The 21616-nt window shown below is 34.7% G+C and overlaps 3 protein-coding genes across 4 annotated transcripts; 2 read left to right on the top strand and 1 right to left on the bottom strand.

The window, feature by feature from the left end:
* The first annotated feature begins 2688 nt into the window (after positions 1 to 2688).
* LOC126717151 (GDSL esterase/lipase At1g54790-like) lies at positions 2689 to 7804 on the top strand. Its single transcript, XM_050418545.1, has 5 exons — positions 2689 to 2923; positions 3071 to 3274; positions 3407 to 3573; positions 3649 to 3919; positions 7451 to 7804. Exons 1-5 carry the CDS (start codon positions 2689 to 2691, stop codon positions 7699 to 7701), a joined length of 1128 nt encoding a protein of 375 aa, XP_050274502.1. The 3' UTR covers positions 7702 to 7804.
* A 1327-nt stretch (positions 7805 to 9131) lies between these two features.
* On the bottom strand, positions 9132 to 12535 carry LOC126717149 (UPF0603 protein At1g54780, chloroplastic). Its single transcript, XM_050418539.1, has 3 exons — positions 11980 to 12535; positions 11356 to 11548; positions 9132 to 9569 (listed from the first exon to the last, which is right to left on the bottom strand). Exons 1-3 carry the CDS (start codon positions 12421 to 12423, stop codon positions 9322 to 9324), a joined length of 885 nt encoding a protein of 294 aa, XP_050274496.1. The 5' UTR covers positions 12424 to 12535; the 3' UTR covers positions 9132 to 9321.
* A 1320-nt stretch (positions 12536 to 13855) lies between these two features.
* LOC126717148 (uncharacterized) lies at positions 13856 to 18625 on the top strand. Of its 2 annotated transcripts, none has more exons than XM_050418538.1 (8): positions 13856 to 14227; positions 15703 to 15782; positions 16099 to 16159; positions 16633 to 16690; positions 16796 to 16853; positions 17229 to 17301; positions 17574 to 17693; positions 18313 to 18625. In XM_050418538.1, exons 1-7 carry the CDS (start codon positions 13916 to 13918, stop codon positions 17664 to 17666), a joined length of 735 nt encoding a protein of 244 aa, XP_050274495.1. In that variant the 5' UTR covers positions 13856 to 13915; the 3' UTR covers positions 17667 to 17693; positions 18313 to 18625. The 2 variants fall into 2 exon arrangements, with proteins under 2 accessions (XP_050274495.1, XP_050274494.1); XM_050418537.1 differs by having other exon boundaries at positions 13857 to 14227; positions 18338 to 18625.
* The last annotated feature ends 2991 nt before the right edge of the window (positions 18626 to 21616 follow it).

Raw genomic sequence — 21616 nt, 5'->3', positions numbered from 1 at the left:
TAACCCCATCGGCCTCTCCACATCCGTCAGTCATATGCTTCGTTCGAGAATCCCCGTCAGCCTATAGAGACGCCAGTCGAGTTTCATTGTTAGGTCGCCATGTTTGGTGTGGTCGGCCTAAGTCTTCTGTTGGTTTTCGTGAAGCTGATAGGTATATGGGTGCTGTCGACCCTTTTTGTGCGGTGCTTCAGGGGTATTAAAATATCCCTATCAACTGCCTCGTACTCCATGGTACCGTCAGTTTTAGCTGATGAGCCACGGAGTACTAGAGTATTTATGACCATTAATTAGGTGTTTTATCAAAGAGTGTGTCATTAAATGGTGTAGGCAACCTTAAGCTTAAATGCTAGGCGACACATGGCACTCGCTGTTTGGCCTCATTTCCAATCAAAATTGTCACTTCGTTTGTCGCGCCTCTTCGCTCTATAAATAGTTCACCACCTCTTTTTATTTTTTCTTATTTCATCTTTGCAAATCTTAAAAGAGAGAGAGCTGTCATTTCGTCATCTTCGCTGTCGTCAACTTGCTGATCCTGTCACCTCTATGGACTCGTCTATTAACCTTGTAAGTCCTCTTCTCTTTTTTCATTCCTTTTCTATTTCTGTTTTTCTAGTTGGTCATCATTTCTCTAGAGAGACCGGTTAATTAGGTTCTTAGAATACCTTTATCGCTTATAGGTGAATAGATGTCAGGAGATAAAGAAGCAACGAGTGAACAGTTGTCATCAGTCTGTGAGGGAGCGGGTTATGACGAAGTCTACCCGTCAGGTCATGGGCCCGAGGAGGGCTTGTCTTGGTTGTCAGAGAGGAAACCGTCTACCCATTCTCCTGATGACAAAGAAGATTTTGATGGAGAGGGAGTAGAGGAAGAGGATGAATATGACGAGGGAAAGGGAGAGAATGAAAAGGAGTATGAGGGAGAAGGTAACGAAGAAAAAGGAGAGAACGAAGAGGAGTACGAGGGAGAAGGTGATAAAGGCGAGGATGAGGGTGACGGAAGAGCTTCTGAGGAAGGAAGTTTAGGAAGCTCTGGGGATGGTCACACCCGTCCCTTCATTCTTCCCACGATATGGATGGTCAACTACTTTAAGCCGACGATGACGACCAATATCTTCAGGACCTTACGGGACCATTATCAAATCCCTGATAACATTCTAATCTGTCTGCCCGGAAAGTTTGAAAAGTGCTACTCTGGGAAGATCGCAGACATCGGCATGTATGATGCCATGTTCGCGGCAGGGTTGAGGTTGCCATTGACGGCATTACACCATCAATTGGCCATTTTCCTAGGTCTATCCGTCAGTCAAGTAGCCCCTAATGCTTGGAGGGTATTCATAGGGGCTGAAATCCTTTGGGGTTGTCTTAGCAAAGGGAATCGTCAGCTTACCTTAGACGAGTTCTTTTGGTGCTATAGACCCCAGCATATCTCCTTGTCTAAGGGGATATATCATTTTGCAATGAGGAAGAAGTCTCTTAGGTTAGTGTCTGACATGAAAAATCATTTTTTTGACATTTTGATAAATTCTTTTTAATTCAAAGGAATTATAGCAATTCAAGCTTGCCAAATTGAAATTTATCACAAAACCTTTCCAGGACTTCCCTTTTGGGTCAATCCATTATCATTTGATTGTAATTCAATGAGATTAAACTATAATCAAGCTTTATGACTAGTTATATATAATAATAATAATAAAAAAGACTAATTGTCCAGCACTTTTTCATCGTTTTCACAATACTTTGCTCGTTTTAAATCTGATATTGGCTTGTGAACTATCAAATTAAAGGGAATTTAATTATCCACGACATGTGCTCAAATTCACCCCGATTAGATGGTTAGATTTTTGGTCAAATTTGAGGTCAAACTTTTGAAAAATGTTTGAAAATATTAATTTTGACATAAAAGAATGAAATTTAGCATTTAGGTGATTTTTCTTTTTTCTTTTTTTCTTTTTTTCTTTCGGTTTGCTCAAAGAATGTTCAACAATGGCATTTTGGTTATTTTGGCCTCAAACATGCAAAATTGGTCAATTTGGCACCCCATCAAGATAAATTCCAATATTTTTAGTATTCCCTTAATCTTTGGATCAAAATGGTTACTTTTGTATATAAATTAGGATTTGGACATGCAAAAAGAGGCATATAAAATATGGTATCAACGTGTAGTAGCTTTTTTAGTTTATTCGTTGTAATTTTTTTTTTTTTAGAGAAAATTTCAACTTACTGACTCCGCTCTTGATAATAGTTTTTTATCATCAGACTAAAACACCAATCAGTTTTTCGTATAAGCAGGGATTGAACTCTAGATCTTTTATACAACCATCAGAAACTTTACCAGTTGAGCTAATTGGAACCTACTTATTCGTTGTAATTGTAACAATTAGTCTTTTTATAGCAAGCTGCATTGAATAAGATATGAGCCAATATTTAGTTAGAGATGTTGTTGTAAATGACTTACAGCTTATTCGCTGATTTAATTAGAACTCTTAGAGACTAAACTAAGCCTATGCATCTGTAAATAGCCTCACTATTGTAAAGCACAGTAGCTTTTGGAACAAGTCTTGAGAGCTTTATTTCAATGAAAGCATTCTCGAAGAATTGATATTCTTTCATTCCCTTCAACACCCCCTAGAGCTATCAACTTATCTCTTTCTAAAACCTATCCTAGCCTTAAGACAGTTTGCATCAAGCCATGGCTAGCAAGACCTGCATTCTCCATATTCTCACCCTAGTCTCCATTTTCTTACCTCTTGCCATATCTTTTGACTCCAACTTCCCTGCTATTTTTAATTTTGGTGACTCAAATTCTGACACTGGAGAGCTTGTCGCCACCGGGATTGAGACCCTTCTCCCTCCTAATGGACAGAGTTACTTCAAAAAGCCATCTGGGAGATACTGTGATGGTCGTCTCATCATTGATTTTCTCGGTAATTCTTATTCCATGATAGCTGTGTTCTAATATAGTTTTCCCAACTCTGTTTTCCTCTGTTCTCAAGTTATTGTCTCATTGATCACTGAGTGATTTTTAAATTCCTTAGCTTTTTTTCTTAATTTTTTTGGTTATTATATTGCAGTAAGATCAATGGACCTGCCATTTCTAAATGCCTACTTGGATTCCATTGGCACACCAAATTTCCGAAAAGGGTGCAACTTTGCAGCTGCAGCATCAGCTATACGTCCAATAACAGGATCTGCCAGCCCATTCTCATTAGGCATTCAGGTGGCTCAGTTTCAAAGACTTAAAGCTCGGGTTCTTGAATTGGAATTGCTACCAAAAGGTATTTGCATGGTTCATCAATGTCTAGGCTTCCAATTTTGAAACTTGCATTGGCAAAACATATTGTTTCTAGGAAAGAAACATAATGAATATTTTCAGATTAATGAGCCTTTTTCTTTCAAACTTTGTGCAGGTAAGAAACTTGGCAAGCACCTCCCAAAAAAAGATTATTTTGAGAAGGGGCTTTACACGTTTGATATAGGCCAGAATGATATTGCCAGTGCATTTTTTTCCAAATCATTGGACGAAATAATTGCTTCAATTCCAGAAATTTTGGCTGAGTTTGAGACAGGAATACAGGTAAGCTTATTGACAATTATCAGTGGAGCATTGAATTCTCACCCTATACTTGATGAATTGGATTGTTTTTTTCAGAAATTATACGAGCAAGGTGCTAGAAATTTTTGGATACACAACACGGGTCCTCTCGGATGCTTGCCTCAAAATGTTGCCATATTTGGAACTGACAAATCAAAGCTTGATGAGTTTGGATGTGTCAGTCAACATAATCAAGGTGCTAAAGCCTTCAATAAGCAGCTTCTTGCTCTTTCTAAAAAATTAGAGGGCAAATATTCAGATGCAAATTTCGCATATGTGGACATCTTCACTATTAAATACAACCTCATCGCAAATTACTCCCAATATGGTTAGTATTTCTATTCTGGGTACTTTATGATCCGTTTGGATTGAGAGGAAGGAGGGAAAGTAAAGTAGAGTTGAGAACATTTGGCCCAAATTAGTCTATTTTCAGTCAAATCTATTCTACTCCTCTCCACTCCCCCTCCTTCTCCCCTCCATCCAAACGGGCCATTAGTATTCTTACACTTATTTTAAGTTTATAAATAGAAGGACATAACATTCTCTCTTAATTTCTGTAAATCATAATCTTTCATTCAATTGGCATTGTTAAAATACAAATACTTCAGCTAATTTGTCATAATGGTACATGATAAAATACCTACCTGTTTAGTTAGGGCGGTTATCATTTATCAGTTTACCCCCCCTAAACTATTTAAATGTTTCCTTTTACCCCTTTGTACGTTGGACTAAATTGAAACCTCATGTTTTTATCCAAACTGGCAACCCTGCTTGAGAATGTAATTTCTTTGTAATAAAATATGATAGTATATTTTCTAAAATATTTGTAAAATTATATATTAAAATTAGTCCTCTGTAATTAAAGTATTTTTTTATAAAAAAATTTCATTTTAGATATATTAAATTATTAATTAAGAAATGCCCTTATTTTTTTTATATAACTCTTGACCAAACCTACCAAGAGCAAGAATTTTTTTTTTAATAACTAAAATAAACAATGTCATATTGCTTTCTTTTTTTAATCAATGAAACTTTGTGTTCTCTATAAATAAAAAATTACATATATATTTAATTTATTTTTATATTAAAATTTTCATCTACTTATACTAATTATAGAATATAGAGGAGATTAAGTTTCATATACTATATGTATAGACAATATTTTTATTTTTTGATTCTTTAGTGATTTTATGCTTTAGTTATAAACATCTAAATTAAATTAGATGAATATGTAAAATGCAAAGTTATATGTTGTAAGGACACGATTTGTGACGACCCATAATAATGTTGGATTCGCACGTAAAAAGGCCCAAGCAATATCATTTATAGAGCGTGGGTTTGAAAGGCTAGGCTTCGGTCACAAGACGGGGGTTTTCCGTGGTGTTCGTACATAATTAAATCGTGATCGCTATAGGAGTCTTTCTCCTAGAGGCGGGTTGGAAGGCTCTGGTTTTTGACCATTTTTCCCAACCCCTTTCTTGGTGCACTAACCTTTACATTAAATAGCCATTCTTGGTTGATCTTAGCCCTCCACTAGTTAGTCAGGCAGGTGCTCACTTCTGTACCCGTCCCATCAGTTGTCCCTCCTTTCTTTCTGTTAGTTGCGATGATCGAAGTTACCCTGTCCAGGCGTCTTTTCTCATTAACATGGTCAGGACGCTGGCGGGTGCATTTAATGCGGAGGGGACGTATTTACCCTAAACCAGTTTTGCACCGTACCCCCACGTGGGTCCCATTCTACTCGCACTTCCTTCGGGGGGCTTTTTGGGGGCGGCCTTCATCGAGACGTTGCTCTTCCCCCTGAAGTCCTGGAGTGCCGAGGACAGGGTCGTCCTCGGCTGTTCCCCTTGATACTTCGGCCTTTCCCCATTCGTCCTCGGCATGCACCCTCCAAGGCATGGGCCCGAGCCCTAATAGAGCGTGGGCCGGATCATAAGTTCCCTGGTCCCACATATGTAAAGTTAAAACTGTTTAGGATGAATGTATAAAATCAATCTATTTATATATTTACTATTGTTAAAAAAATTAGAAGTAAAAAATAAATAAGAAAAAGAATGATTATATGACTAATGACATGACGGATTAGGTGGTGCAATTAGAAGCTTAACAAATTTTATATATTATTATTATTATTATTATTATATAGATATAATTCCGTGGAAAATGATAACAAAATGACATAAATCCACTTCCCTTCCAAGGACCCATAATATTATTATTCATCACTCATCAGTCTTGTCTTGTTTCATGGGCAATACACCACTTTCCAATCTTCGTTTCTTATAAAATAATAAGATGAAATATTATAGGTGTACCTTTTCTTTTTTCTTTTTTTTGAGAAGAATATTATAGTTGTACCTAGACTGCCCCCATATTGAGAATCATTTAAAATAATATAGAAAGCACAGATATTTTATTCAGGGTGTCGTACTCGTGTTAGATATGAGACACGCTTGGGACACTTTTTCACCTCTGGTCTAGCCGTGTCCTTTTTTTTTTTTTTTTGAAAAAATTGTGGGACATGGGAGGAACACTTATCTTTTACTTCTTTTTAGTTTTAATCTTGAACACTTATCTAATTATCTTTTATTTACTCTTTTAGATCTTATTTTTGGTTTGTATTCTAATTTCTAAACATCATATATCAGTCATGAATTTACTTTACTATTTTTTATTGCTCAGCATCCTCATCAGCTCGTGCATAAATTTTTCCATTTTACACGTCTAAAACCTACTTTTTCTATTTTATAAACTTTTTTTTTTGAGGGGGTTCTATTTTATAAACTTATTTTTACAAAACACCCACATCAGTTTGTCTATTATACATGTTTATTCAAATAAAATATTCATTTCCTTAACCCAACCAAACCCGCACAGCCACCATCTCTCTCAAGATCGACGCCTCTAGCCTCGCACTGTGCAACAAGATTGGCACCGGAATCCACACAAGCCAATCTCACCGGAATCCCAAAAAAAGAAAAAAAAAAAAAAACCCAGTAAAAAATTTGGATCAAAACCCACGAGATTCTAGGCGACGGACTTGTCCGGCGACTTGGCTTGCTCGACCTCATTCTTATCGGTGGTGGTGGCGATCGGCGAAAGCTAGAGGAAGAAAGATCTCAACCAAAAATGGATCAAAACCCACGAGATTCTAGGTGACGGACCCGTTGGAGAACTCTGTTCGTGTTGTAGGCGATAGACTCTTCCGGTGACTAGGATTCCTCGACCTCGTTCTCATCGGCGGTGGTGGTGATCGGCGGAAGCTAGGGGAAGAAAGATTGATGAGATGAGAGAAAGAGAGAGCTGTGCGCCTGAGAGAGAGAGAGAGAGAGAGGGAGCTGAGAGTCAGTATAGAGAGGAGAGAGAAAAAATTATTAAAAAATTATATACACATGCTACAGTGGCCGTGCAAATATGCACGGGTACTATAGCAACTTGCAAATATACACGAATTTACACCCACTGATGTGGGTGTTTTTTTGCTCAAAATGTGTAAAATTAATGACTTTTTTCCATTTTACACACTTATACACATTTATACATCCACTGATGTGGATGCTCTAATTGATATATGTTTAACATTATTAGAGGAAAATAAATGCTTAACAATATTTAAAAATTAAAACAAAAATATATTTAATAATTAATGAATATACGTATTTCCACCATACTTGTGTCCTAATTTTTCAAAAATTGGCATTTTTATGTCGTACTCGTACTCATATTCGTGTGGTTCATAGCAAATAATTCTAAATGTAATGAAATTATTGAGGTGCATAGGTATCAAGTCTCAGAGACTAAATTTCTTTATGTTATAATCATGATACATTCTTGAAATTTTGGTGATATTGATTTGCAGGATTTGAACACCCTATTAGGGCCTGCTGTGGGTACGGAGGTCCACCATTGAACTATGACAGTCGCATTTCCTGTGGGCAAACTAAGATCTTGAACGGGACCTCAGTCACGGTCAAAGGGTGCTCTGATAGCTCTAAGTATATCAGTTGGGATGGAATTCATTACACTCAGGCTGCAAATGATCATGTCTCATCAGAAATACTAACTGGAAAATACTCTGATCCGCCTTTCTTTCAGAATCTCATGTTCTAAACATCAAATATTCTTTTTATTATACTCACCTTATTCTTTTCTTCCCTGATCCATTAACTTCTGTCAGTAATAATCCACTTCTCAGAAGTGGTATTTTTTGTAAACACCGAGTACACTTCATCAAATGACATAGCGATGCATAACCCTCACCCAAAATTTATAGCTTAGAACTCAATGCATGGTTTTTATATTTCAATGTTGACTGTAGTTTTTAAAACTGAACTTATTTCAACCTCAAACATTGGGGTCAGTCAAAATCCATTTCAGGCAAAACAATGCAAACAAAGGAACCTTTCACATACATGCCATTGCTTTCCTTTTAAGTCTTCCTGACTCAAAAGATACTTCCTCATATTGAAAAAACACACACACGAGCGTCAAAAAACGTAAAGTCCTAGAATTTCTTTCTACAAATTTTTTTATTTTTGAAATCGTTACATGATAGTTTCATTATCGATGTTGCAAGTTACACCTCTTCAAAAGTTTAGTCAAATAAAATTTTTCTTGGACTTTCTTTTTTTTAAGGACCTAATATATTGTTAAGGGGACTAAAGTTAAGGTCAAAGTTTGGTTACAAACTTAGTTGTAGCTTAAGGCTACAACTCTCACTAAACAAATTAACATTACTATATATTTTGAAAATCTAACAGCATAAATTTCATGTTCTCTATGTTCTTAAAACACGTGTCAAATTTCGTGCCAATCGGACATTATTTACTATTCAATCCCTAAATTTTTTTTTTAATGTATAATTTTAAATTACAAAAATTTGAAATTTAAACATATGATTGTCGACATAGCTATTGATTTTTTCTCTTCTTGAAAATTTGCAAGTATAGAAGATAAAATAAGAAAATATAATTAAATGGTGAATTTGTTAAAATTCACATCTAATAAAAAAAATATTGATTGGAGTTGTAGCCTTAGTCTACAACCAAGCTTGTTGCCAAATTTTGTTTAAAGTTTAATTATGTTGGACCTAAAAAAAATTTAGGGTGGTCACAAAGTTTTTTTAAGGATTAAAAAATCATAATTTTTTTTTAAATTTTATATATAATAATTATTATTTTTTCCAAGTCAGGGTGGTCCTATGACCACCCTGAACTCTATGCAGAGCTGCCCCTGGCTTTATGGGATCTTCAACACCATATTGGAGATTGAGTGCACCCTCTCGTGCGTACGCTTGGTCAGACATTAACTTCAATTTCTTTACTTACCTAGCTATCTTGATAAATCTAGTAGAAAGATATATGTTTAAAAATAGCAAAGGTTCTGCCTGATTTTGGAGATGTAGCCATAATGGGTCAGGTAGTTCACATTGTTTTTCTTCTCATGGCAATACAGATAGGTCATTCCATACTTGAATTGTATGAAGGCCGTCCAACTTGAAATTCACAAATTTATTGGCATCAATGTCTAAGCATTCCATATCAAGAAAGTGAATGTAGATTACTGAAGTTGTCGAACACATATATTACAATTATAAACAAAGCTCTGTTCTTACTTTTTGATTTTCTCATGAAAACTTTTAACATGATCATTTGTACAACAGCATGTTATACGTTGTTACGAATCTTAAATGAAGTAATTTAATAGAAGAATTTAGAATTACAAATGGCATTACTTCCTAGAGACATAAGCATAGTATTGTGCCATAGGAACAACAAAGGCAATCACTAACAAACCTCCAACTACAAGAGAGAACTGTCCCCGCTTCTCTTCAGTCTCTTCCTTGGTTTTGAAATTGGATTCACGTTTATTGTCTTTAAACGTAGGTCCACCGGGATCTGGAAGCCCATCGATGGCAGCTACTAGCCTTTTGGCACTGCTATAGACAGCTTCATTGTACTTTTCTTCTGTAGCCAATACTGCAATTGCAAATTCAATAATTTAATCACCATAATCTGCAATATCTTTTAGAAAACAGTAGGGAAAAATTACTGCTGCACATCATTGAAGGAAGATCCCAAAAGTTTACTTCTATGGATTCTTTGATTGCATCCTATATCTCCACTATGTCATCTGAAGCACTGGACACCAGTAGCAAGTACATGGAACTTTTGGACAGATATTCATCCACAATAAAAACTAATTGTAGCTTCATCCGAACAAAATAAAATTGAAAATCAAAATCGTACGGTATTCTTTTAATTTAAAGCTCTCAGGCTGTGACTATTATGTCAATTTCTTAATGTCTACCCAATGTATGAATTAGAATAGGAGGCCAGAATGTCTCTAATCATATTACAATGTGGGAAAAATGGTATTAGAATTTTTAGAGAAACAATCATTTAAATATGGTGTTTGTGTGTCAGTAAGCAGTGTTTTTGTTTGAAACTGAGTAGCCTTTATTAAAAGAGCATAACGATTGCAGACCAAAAATGAAATTTTGTAGCATCGTCTCTTAAAACGTGGGGGAGTTTACTTGGCCATGTCTTGGGTGGAAAGTGCTCCTCTAAGGTGTAACAAAGAGCATAGAAAAAACCCAATTCCATGGTGCTGAACTTAAAAAGGAAATTTATGGATCTGGATTCTGCTCTTTCTTTATCAATTTCCTCAAGGCTGGTGTAATTTTCCTTGGCTTATTGTGGCAAGCAGTTGGTATACTCTATCAAAATCTTATTTCTAATCTGGGTCTCCATATTGAGGCATTCCTGCTAATAATCCTCAAGGTCCTAGTGGATGTCTTCCAGCTCTTAAACAAAAACAGAACGCTCTCGCTTTAAGCATAAGCAGAAAATAGAATGTGTACATATCTTCCATGATAGGACACATCAAATTTGAGGACCCAACAAACATTTCTAGGAAGTTTTCACAAGCACAAATTTAGGAAAATTAGCTCAAATTGGATGGCTTGAAGATGTCTTTGAAAATTGAAGAGGCCTCCATCCAGAAAGCACCCAATTCTAGCACATTTTGAAGAGGCCTTAGAAAATTGAATCTGGCTCTCGCATTATAAGCTCATTACTACTCTTTTGGACAAAAGAAATAGGTAGTAGAGAAACTCCATTCAGCACAAGCAGAAGATTTTGGATGTTTTCATATAGTGCCACTTTGATGAAATTTTAAGACGAGACCATCTTCCTCAAAGTAGTAAAAATAAGCTTCGCATAACCCAAAAAACTCCAAAATCAGAAGTAGCAGCAGGCCAAGTACCCTTGTAGGTAAAAGAGGTTGTCTATGCTTTCATTATTGTTTGGCATAGCAGGGAGAAATTTCCAGTGATAAAGTTTGTCCCAGTGTTAAGAGCATTTTCTAACAACATTTAAGTTATGAAAGAGCACCTCATACTGTGCCATGAAACTCTGAAATGATGCAATCTTTGATTAAGTTCAATGCCAATTATTCTGGTAGCTCCTAGCCACATTGGGTGGAACATTATAATGTGGATTCCCCAAGTCGTATGAAGATTACTATTTTGTAATTTAAAGTTCCATTAGTAAAACCCTCTAATTTTCTTTGCCTATAAAGTATTTATGTAGTATCTGAATTCTATTTTTTCCCCATGGTTTATGAAAAACATTTGTTTCAACCAAACTTTTATGCAGTTCAGAATGCGCATAGTTAGAACCATTGTCCTCACAGAAGAGGTTGCAGATAAAAGTGAAATTATCATATGCAAATTTAAAGAATGAGAACTAAATTCAAGGTTACCAGGAAGGTTTTCTGATACAGTGGCATCAAGAATAGTTTCTCCAACAGCTTGGACAAATGCAGGTCCACCTGTTACTGCCCCTTCCTTTTGACTGGTAACAAGCACAACTATGCCCTTATCATTCCCCTCTTCAACTGAGGGATACCAACGCTCCAAAACTTGGTCAGCATACTCAAAAGCATCAGCTTTGCTCTGCAACCCAATGTTACAACTTTAAATCCAAAATAAATATCTCAGTACACTTGTGGTCTTGAAAATCATAACTTTGCAGTAAATTTTTAACACTTAATACAAATTATTAACCATTATCATTGTTTATTAATATGTAAAAAAGAAATAAGGCTCTAAACCTTAGATCTCCAAGCACTTGAATGAGCCTAATAGGATTATATTGCACAGTTAAGATAAGTTATCAATTATCAAGAAAGGAACACAGGCTTGAATCTAAGGTTTAAGATTTTCTTGAAAATCAAACAAAAGTCGGTGAATTAATATAATTTAGATAACTAATCATTCCATTTGTTTTTATCATCAAAATGGTGTTACAGAAAGAGTCAAATTCACACTACACTAAACAAGTAAATACGTAGAATCAAAGGATTTTAGTTATGGAAAGAACTTACGGTGAGCTTTCTAACAGTGATGAAGTTAATATGGAAGTTCTTCCTTGACTCTAAATCAGACAACAACCTTTTCAAGTCCGACCTTGTCACTCGACTAAGCACACCTGCATCATCAATTACGTAAGTTTCTTTAGGTGGCCCCTCATTAAGTACATCAAACTCAGAAGCTAGTGCATTGCCACTAGGCAAGAGTGGACTAAAGTTGAGTGCTAGAGTGAGAGCTAGAGCTGCTAGTCCTTGTTGGGCATAAGAAAACCAGCTTGTGGGTATTGGTAAAGATGGCTTTAGTGATTGAAGTTGGTGTTTTTTGAGGCTAGAAGTAATAGGTTTGGTGAGAGAAAAAGAGTTTGATTTGGGTTGGAGAGAGGACAGTAGGGTCTTTGGAGATGAAGGTTTGGGGTTGAAGAGAGGGGATAGAGAATGAGGGGAGAGAATGGTTTCCATGGGAGAAAGCAAGGAGGTTCACAAATGCTGAAGCATGAAGGGAAAAGGAGAGAGAGAGAGAGAGAGGAAGATAGTGGTTTTGCTATATCTTTCTTTTTCAGTTTTCTTTTTTCTGGTTTGGAATTTTGGGTGGTTTGGATTTATTTGTGTTGGATTGGCTGGGTGAATTTGAAAGAGGATAACGTCTATTAGCCATGGAAGCCAAAATAAAAGGTCATTTTGGTCCATGTGAGTTACATCTATTTTCCTGGTATTGGTTCAAGTGGCAAACAACAAATTTTTTTTTAATTTTATTTTTGATTTACTGTTAGTGTTACAATGGCACAGAGGAATTTGAACCTAGACGTTTCTGGAATACCAGGAACTGTCAATCAATTGATTTACGAGATTGAACATCAAACAACAAATAATTTGAGGTGATATCTTGTAATTGTACAAGAGTCATGTTAACGGATGGTAAGATAATTATTAATAAACTATATTAGACAATTTTTTATACCTATTTTATAAGAAATTAAAAAAAAAAAAACTAGAATTAAATAGTTAATTATATTTATAATTTTATGAGTAAAATAGACTTAGAATTATTTGCTTTATTTATAGAGAAGTGAATCAAGCAGTTGATTTTATGTATATATTAGAATTAACCGTCACCAACATGTAAATATAAAATTTCAAGTTCTTTATGGATTTGTACCCAATTTCATTTAATTATATTTGTGATAAAACCTATAAGAGACTTTGTATAATTTTCCAACCTAGAAAAAAAGAAAGTGATAAATGATAATCTAATCTTTACACTGAGCTGCAGGAGAATTCCTATGATATTTTTTGATAAATTCTTTTGTATAACATTATTTCAATATGGTTTTATTGTTAACATCATTTTTATTGTACAATCGCAACACATCACCTCAAATCAATAGCGTCTACATTCTCTGCACTCAAGTTTTTGTAAATTTTTCATAAGCTATGTACCTCAATTGACACTTTCTTTCTTAAGTTTATATAAAAGAGAAATTCAAGTTTCAAATTTATCATCTCTCAACTTAGTGTGTGTTTGGATACCAATGAAAAATTAAAATTATTTTACTATTCAGCTTATTTTTGCTACTATTCATGAGACCTACTGCACTTTTTGGTATTATTCATGGATCTCACTGTACTACTTCAATTAATTTTTACCTTCATCTACAATATTTTCAATAATAAATTTTTAATTTTAGTAAAATAAGTAATATACAGACAAGTCCTTAGTTATTAAAAAATAAATAAATAAAAGAGTTTTTGAAAAAAATTATTAAAAAAAAAAAGGTGACCATGTGTGGTATTGAAATGACCAAAACCACCCATAATTTTGTCAAATTTCCAAAGTACCCTCCCTGAAACATACAAAAACTATTAAGTACTACTACCCCTATGTGAGTCCCACATTATCCCCCTTTCTCTCTCTCCAATTTTAACCAGCCATGAAAACCATCCTCATTCTCTCATGGCCATTCTCCTCTCCCTATCTCCACACCCACCAAACCTTCCCCATAAACCCATCACTCTCCCCACTCCCAAACCCACCATTCCCACCACAAACACCTCTTCTAAGAGACTCTTTCTCCTCAAAACAGCTTCACTTTGCGTCATATCCTTAACCCCACCATACCCAATTGCCCATTCTTCAGCTGAACCTTCACAGCCTCCGAAACCGGCTCTTTCAGGCATTGCAAACACCAAGTCTTGGTTCCAGTTCTATGGTAGTGGTTTTGCCATTCGGGTCCCTCCACAATTTGAGGACATCACGGAGCCTGAGGTATACAATACAGCACTTTCTTCTTATTTGTCTTTCTTTTTGTGTTCTTGCATTCAAACTAGTCGCAGCTTAAGGAAATTTAAAATCTTCAATGGTGATAATAGGTTGAGAAAACCCTTGTGAAATATTATGAAGTTAAACCCAAGGGCTAGGTTCAGTGCTTCTTTAAATTCATGATTTTTACCTGAATTTGTCTAGCACTCAAAAGAGCAAATTGGTAAATTTTTCTTCTTTAAAAGGGAAAATTGCACTTTTCTCCTAAAGTATGTTAAAATTGCTAAGTCTTCCTAAACTTCATGTAATGAGCCTTTTTTGTGGTCTAAAAGTTTGGAAAGGGAAATGAGTGATTATAATGAGAAGGTGTATTGGAAAGTAAGGAATTGACTATGTTCGAGGTAGTGACCCTCCTAAAGAAGAAGAAAAGGGTTTAAGAAGAGAGCCTAGAGAGAAAGTAGAGGAATTTGCATCAATGTTAGCTAATGAGAATTGTTATGCGACTCCTAGTATTTATACTAAGGATCTTACAAAACAAGTATCATGAAAGGTCCAAGGTTGTCTCTTGAACCAACTTACTAATTATACAACAACTTGTAACGAACTAGCAAACTATTCTTGGGATTGTCTTGGTCTTTGTTCTTGATCTTATCCATGCGTTACTTTGGCATCTTCACACATATCCTTAGTTGGGTTGGGCTGGACTTTTTGCCCTCAGTTTGGGTTCATTACTCTTCAAAACTTAGCAATGTCCCACCTTTAATTACAATAGATCGTTAGATTTTCCATTAAACATTCAAATTAACGGAAAACTCAAGTTTTTGTTAGACATGTTTTTGAAGAATTTTGACATTTCCATTAAATTTGATGGAAATTCTAATTGCAAGGGGTAAAGTTCTTTTACTAATAGTTAAAGGGGATATTGCTCAGTTTTGAAGTATAGGGGGGGACATTGCAATTGGACCATAGTTAAGGGGGGAAAAGTACAATTAACCCAAAATAATATGAATTTTAGATTGTGAAAAATTTCATTTTTGTCCATTTGATTGTATGACTTGCATGATATAAGGGTTGTATGAATTGTAAATAAAATTGAGGTGGATCTTGATTAGGAAATCAACACCATAGGCAGCTGTATTGGTTTGTATTCATTGGTTGCTAAATGAAAAACTCTTCATTTCTACCTCAATGTTACGAGACTCTCATTCAATTTTGGCTTGTCTGAAATAAGTTTTGATGTTTATCTTTTGTTACTCTGAATGCTTTGGATGTTCTTTATATACAATTGCTATCTGTAAGCAGCATCAAATGATCTTTCTTTCTGTACAAGGCTTTGGAGATTGAAGTTTCAAAAGTTATTTTATTTTATTTTTATTAAAGTTGATATTTTGTTTGAGTTTTGAGAGTACACTATGCTCTAGTTATTTGTTTTGCAAGATATAAAAATTTCCAATCAACTGAATTTGAAGCTCAATGTTTAGGATTACAATGCTGGATTGTCTCTATACGGAGATAAAGCAAAGCCAAAGACATTTGCAGCAAGATTTTCATCTCCAGATGGGTACATAATTTGTTTAAGTTCCCTTTTGATGGTTTGTTTATTTTTCTACTTTTTAATTTGGATAAGATGCATCAGAATTTTTCCGTCTATATCTTATGTACTGATTATTTGGACATGCTTGACTTTCCTCTAGTAGAATAGTAAAAGTTAATTTTTGTGAAAGTTGGGTAGTATTACTCAAAATATAAGCATCAAGGTATGAGATAGAACAATGAAAATATAAAAGAGGGAAAGAATGAGATTCAAACATGACCAGATGTACTAGAAATGTATTCTGCATTGATATTTGATTTTTATTTGTCATTGGTTGACACAGATCTGAAGTTTTGAGTGTTGTCATTCGCCCATCCAATCAACTGAAAATCACTTTCTTAGAGGTATGCGTAGTAACAGTTATGAAATTTCAGTTCTCCATATATGACATACGTTTACTTATAGAACTCTATTGCTATCATAGCTCAAGTGGTATGACTTCTTGTATTGTTTATTTTCCTTGTAATTGATATAGCCCACCTACAACTAGTCTTAAATAGGAATGGACGAATTAGTGCTTGATGGATCCATAAAAAGTTTGAGGTGGCTTTTTTCAGTTATATATATTTTGTGTAGAAACAAAAGGAATGTACTCACCATTAGTGACAAGTATAATTTGAATTCCATTTTGGCTTCCCTAGTTACACATTATGTCTGCAACTCCAGAATTTGGCAATTATATCTTAATGACTTGGAATTGAGACCATCATTTATGGTCTATCAGGCTTTCAAATTATAAGATTCTTCTTAGTTCCATCTATGACTTTCCATAGTAAACTCCCTGTGAAGCTTACCTTATCTTTCCTAACTTGAACAGGCCAAGGATGTTACTGATTTAGGTTCTTTGAAGGAGGCAGCAAAAATTTTTGTTCCAGGTAATAATGCTCTGAATTCTTTTACCTGTCCACTACCTGCAGTCAACATATCTTCCTCTGCTCTTTCTGGTTTTGGTTCTGAAAGCTAGTCATGCTGTGTGGCAGGTGGTTCAACTTTGTACTCTGCAAGAACTATAAAAATAAAGGAAGAGGAAGGTTTCAGGTGAGTTTATTTTCTGAGTTGATGGCAGGCTGTTAGAAAATATTGGTATCTAATACTATCAGAGTAGAAGTAGGGCCTTAAGAGGAGAATTAAACTTTTTTTTTATTATTATATAATGGTGGAAGAATAAATTCTTGATGTAGGACGAGTTCTATCACCTTTCCACACCTACAGTTATGAGCAATAAGAGGATCTAATTTGCTCAGATTTTTAATTGGGTTACGTTAAGACTCAACTATCCATTTTCTATCAGTATCTCCATGAATTTTAGAGTGGTCAGGATGTTAAAATATAGTCACTATTTCTTGTAAGCCTTTGCATGTAATATTTGGAACTTTTATTTCCTAATTTTTGGTGTTCAAATACTTGTTTCAGGACTTATTACTTCTATGAATTTGGTAGAGATGAACAGCATGTAGCATTAATGGCTGCTGTTAACAGTGGAAAGGTTTGTAACTATTTCTTTTCAGTGATAGAATGCTTGTTTGTAAAAAATATAGCCAGTACATACCAGGCTTTTGTGCCTGTAATGGATATTGTAAGTGCCTATAGCCCATTAGTTGATCAACTCAATAGAATTCTACTGAAAGGCCCAAGAACCTTCTGATAAAAAATTAGGATTTTGATTTGCACAAGAAAACCATGATGCCGGTGATTTTGTTTTCATTTTGATGTCTAATGATTTCATCAAGTAAATCAATTTCTCCCTTTCATACGTAGGCAATTATTGCTGGAGCAACTGCCCCACGTTCTAAATGGGAGGATGATGGCGTGATGCTTCGCTCTGCTGCTGTATCACTAACAGTCCTGTAGCCAAACCGCCAAAAATTCAAATAGCAGGTATCTATAGCCATGACTCTCCTAAAATATCCTGTTAAATTTGTTGAATAAAAGAAAATGAATTGTATGCAGTTTATAATTTGTCCATTCTTGCCAAATGAATTGCAAAGAAAAAGAGAAGGCTTAGCTTCAATTAATTACCTAGACATCATTGCCATATTTCATGTCTGGTGAAAAATGAAAATTCAAAACAAAAATTCATGTTCTTTTTATGTTTATGCAATCATATTACCTTTCATCTTTCTGACTGGGAATGGTCATAACCTCAAGCAATTGGTGCTTGCAGCAAAATATTTCAGGTCAGTTAACTAAAGTGAGATACTTAAATGATCATGGGCCAACTTTTCAGCATAAGGCTAAAGTCTTAGACTCAAGATCTAGCCTTTTATTTTCAGCTGTTGGTATTTTGAGAGCTAAGTTATTGGTTAAACTTGGGCCTTGGGGACCGTGGTGTTGAGAATGAAACTGAGGGAAAACAAAAAGTATTAGGGCTCATTTTATGTGACGAAGCCACAATGTGACATAACTTGATAAGAATTTAACAATTTATTTATAATTAATATCAAAATGCACCAACACTTTCTTTTTTTGCTTATTCTTACTTGTCCTGCCTTCACAGTGTTCTCATTGTTCATACTATGCAGCTACAATTCAGATGGGACACAAAATTTTTCTTGGATTTGATGTGCCATTCATTGAATCAATTTCTCCTGCCTCTTTCATTGTTCAGATGATTCTGGGACTGCTTAGCTAGTTAATGGTTAACTGTCTAGCATCTTTTCTTCCTAAGACAACTTTTATGCAGCTTAAGCATATAGCATATAGAGTTTATTGAAAATGCTGATTTGAGGGAACTTTTACCATTTTTGAGATTGTATAAGGTAATTTCTCTTCAAAGTTTATCTGAAATTTTGATTGTACAATTCCTTCAATTCATTGTGCATGTTTTGTGGGGGGGGGGGGGGGGGGGGGGGGTGTGTGATTTTTAACTTGAACTGTGTGACTTGCCTTTGTTATATTAATGAATGCAGAAGAGATGTGACTTAGTTTAACAAGAGCCCGCCCATTAAAGTGCTTTAAGATGATTAACAAAGTTAAAAATGCCAGCATCCTAATTTCCTTTTTCATTTATAGATATTTAAAATTACAGTTAATGTCATGTACCAGTACCACCAGTGTGGGTCAGTACCACCTGCTGCTGCCCATTTGCTCATGCCGATTTGCCCACCCATTGCCCACCAATGAATGGCAACAAGGCTGCCTTTGATGCCACAAACGAAATTCATCACCCAAAATAACATTGAAGTCATCCAACAGCATAATCAGAAAGTTTACCTTTCTGGTCCACTTGTTAACCTTAAAATTCACAACATAAGCAATCCCAAAAATAAGTTTTGCCTCTGAGTTCACTGCTTTGATTATACTAGGGCACTAGCTAACTTTTAGCCCAAGCTTTTGGACCATTAGATCCACCAAACACTTACCTGCCCATAGGCTTTAGCCCACACACTTAAGATTAACATAAGTCAAGGTTTCCATCTCACATGTATACTGCATGTGTCACAAAACTTCAAACTAATATGCAAGTAATTCAATGCTAATAGCAATACGTGTAGGATAAGCAAGAATGGGAGGAAAATCATAACCAGGCGTAGTTTCTTGAGTGTGGGAACTGCATACCGTTTTTTTTCCTTGGCGTAACAACATGTATAGAACAAAAACTTTATTTTTATCCCTCATTGAGTTGCCATTTTACAGCTAAATAAGAAATTTTAGTCAAACACAAAAATGAGACCAAAAAATGGGATTTCCCTAACCATCTTTGCTTGAGAACACAGACACTAAAGTTGGCAGGTAAGAGATGAAAGTAGGGCTTACCTCAATGACAAGTATTAAGCCCATTGGGCTAAATTGTGAGCTATCATGATATTCAGTTGCCACTTGATCCCTAGACAGACATGATGAATTCCTAGCAAATTAAGAAGTAAAAAGTCAGATAAGCTAACATAAAATAAGCAAAAATTTCACAACTTTCATTACCCTGGTTTTAGGGGCAATGACTTAATAGTTAATACTGCACAAGTCACTGGTAGTGTTTCTCAATAGTAACAAAAAGGGTTATATTAAATTCTTTATTCCTTCACCTAATACCAAAACCACAAAATTTTGGATAGGAGATATTCAAATCCTAGGCGTTTTATTTGGAAATATTAAAAAGTGTATGTTGAGCTATTAAGTTTTGGGTTCATTGACGGCACTATAACAACAATCTCCTAACTACATAAAATTATAAATAAATAAATAAAACTAGGAGATACCAATTGAGCTACAACTTGCAAGATTATGACATTTATTTAAGCAATAGGTCAATTTATTTACTTATTTTAAAAAGCAATAAGTGAATTTTAAGTATATCCTAGTATTGCAAGACTCTACCTAAAAAAAAGTAAAGACCCTTTAAGAAGTCTTTCTATACTAACATCATCTTTGATAATTGCACCTAAATATGGATTTTTCTTTATTTTGTGGGACAAAGTCACAGCAATCTGAAATCCAAGAATTACCCATGTGCACATAACCTGGCATGTGTATATGATCTTTGGGTCACATGCATATATGAGCACCTAATAACTGGCACACTTAGTACTAGTAGAGCTAATTGTTTGTGGTGGACTTTGGGGAAGATCCTCCAAGTTTTCAGATCTGCTAAAAACAGAAAACTGTATCTGATCCTCTTAGCAGGGGCATAATTTTGCTTTTCCATGTGTTCAGATTAAATCTTGAAGACAAGGACAGCTAAATTATGTTGTTCCTCAACATAGTTTGGCATTCAGGTGTCAGGTACTTGATGATGCACATGCATACTATTACTATTTACTAGCTGTATTTGTTCTCCAATGTTTAATGAAATAAATTGTTGAAATTCTCTAATAGAGAAAATGTAGGTAGGCTTTCTTAGCGAGGGTAGCCTTGCTAAAGGAAAAACAGAAAGAACCAAAATGAAAGCATGAGTTTGGTAAAATTATAATTTTACATTTAATTCAATTAAAGCAAAATTTGAACCTAAATAACGATAGACTATAAGTCAAGCTTTCCTTTTCAATACTGAAATAAATCAAATAAAATTTCCTACAAAACTTTCTTAATGGGCAATGCAGGCTCTATACACAAGAAGCTTCTTTTTCATTCTACTATAGACCTCAGATGTGCATTAAAAATAAAAAGAAATGGAATGATTGTGGAGAAGATATCTAATGTATCTATTGTATGTATAGATAGAATTATATTTAGATAATGGGGACGGCTATGACCTCTAAGGCATTTTTTTTATTAAAAAAATGCAAGTTTGGATTAAAAAAATTTATATCAGCCCCTCAAAATTGAAAGTAAGACCAAATAATCTTAAAAAATAATATGTTCATTTGATTCATATATACTTGTTAAGTTGTTTGATGTATGGGATCCAAGATTAAAAATTTAAGACTTTGAGTTTTGAATGAAATTGTGTTGTTTGGATCTATCCGAAGGATTGTTTGAGTGCTTTAAAAATAAAAATAAAAAATTGATTGTGTGTTTGAGATTTTTCTCTTATTTTTAATTAGAAACGCTACTTAATTTTTTAGTAAGAAGAAAACTAGACATATAATGATAATATATGTGATTTTCAACTTTCTAATTCACGCTATTTTTTTTATTTTATTATAAAATGTTTGTCTGACTTTCTCTTTCAGTTACTTTCTATGACAATTAAGAAATACACATTTATGCATTTTTAGTTATAAATATTATCAAAACTAGATTTCACAACAAGATGAAGTATAATTTTCTAAGGAATTCTTTGATTTTGAATATTGAAAACAAAACTGTTGTGAAATTTAGTGCAATGTATAGATGCTTTTCATAATTTAAAAGAATATTAAGCT

This window comes from Quercus robur, chromosome 3 (genome assembly GCF_932294415.1).
Source record: "Quercus robur chromosome 3, dhQueRobu3.1, whole genome shotgun sequence".
Taxonomy (NCBI): domain Eukaryota; kingdom Viridiplantae; phylum Streptophyta; class Magnoliopsida; order Fagales; family Fagaceae; genus Quercus; species Quercus robur.
Note: the sequence above shows the minus strand (reverse complement) of the source record. Positions and strands in the feature narration are given on the sequence as shown.

Coding starts and splice junctions, on each gene's coding strand:
- LOC126717148 (XM_050418538.1), top strand. CDS start 13,916: ATGGCCATTCTCCTCTCCCTATCTCCACACCCACCAAACCTTCCCCAT. Junction 14,228..15,702: donor AGGACATCACGGAGCCTGAG/GTATACAATACA, acceptor CTCAATGTTTAG/GATTACAATGCTGGATTGTC. Junction 16,691..16,795: donor AGCAAAAATTTTTGTTCCAG/GTAATAATGCTC, acceptor GCTGTGTGGCAG/GTGGTTCAACTTTGTACTCT.
- LOC126717151 (XM_050418545.1), top strand. CDS start 2,689: ATGGCTAGCAAGACCTGCATTCTCCATATTCTCACCCTAGTCTCCATT. Junction 2,924..3,070: donor TCTCATCATTGATTTTCTCG/GTAATTCTTATT, acceptor ATTATATTGCAG/TAAGATCAATGGACCTGCCA. Junction 3,920..7,450: donor CGCAAATTACTCCCAATATG/GTTAGTATTTCT, acceptor ATTGATTTGCAG/GATTTGAACACCCTATTAGG.
- LOC126717149 (XM_050418539.1), bottom strand. CDS start 12,423: ATGGAAACCATTCTCTCCCCTCATTCTCTATCCCCTCTCTTCAACCCC. Junction 11,549..11,979: donor TCACTGTTAGAAAGCTCACC/GTAAGTTCTTTC, acceptor ATTGGGTTGCAG/AGCAAAGCTGATGCTTTTGA. Junction 9,570..11,355: donor TGTATCAGAAAACCTTCCTG/GTAACCTTGAAT, acceptor TTGCAATTGCAG/TATTGGCTACAGAAGAAAAG.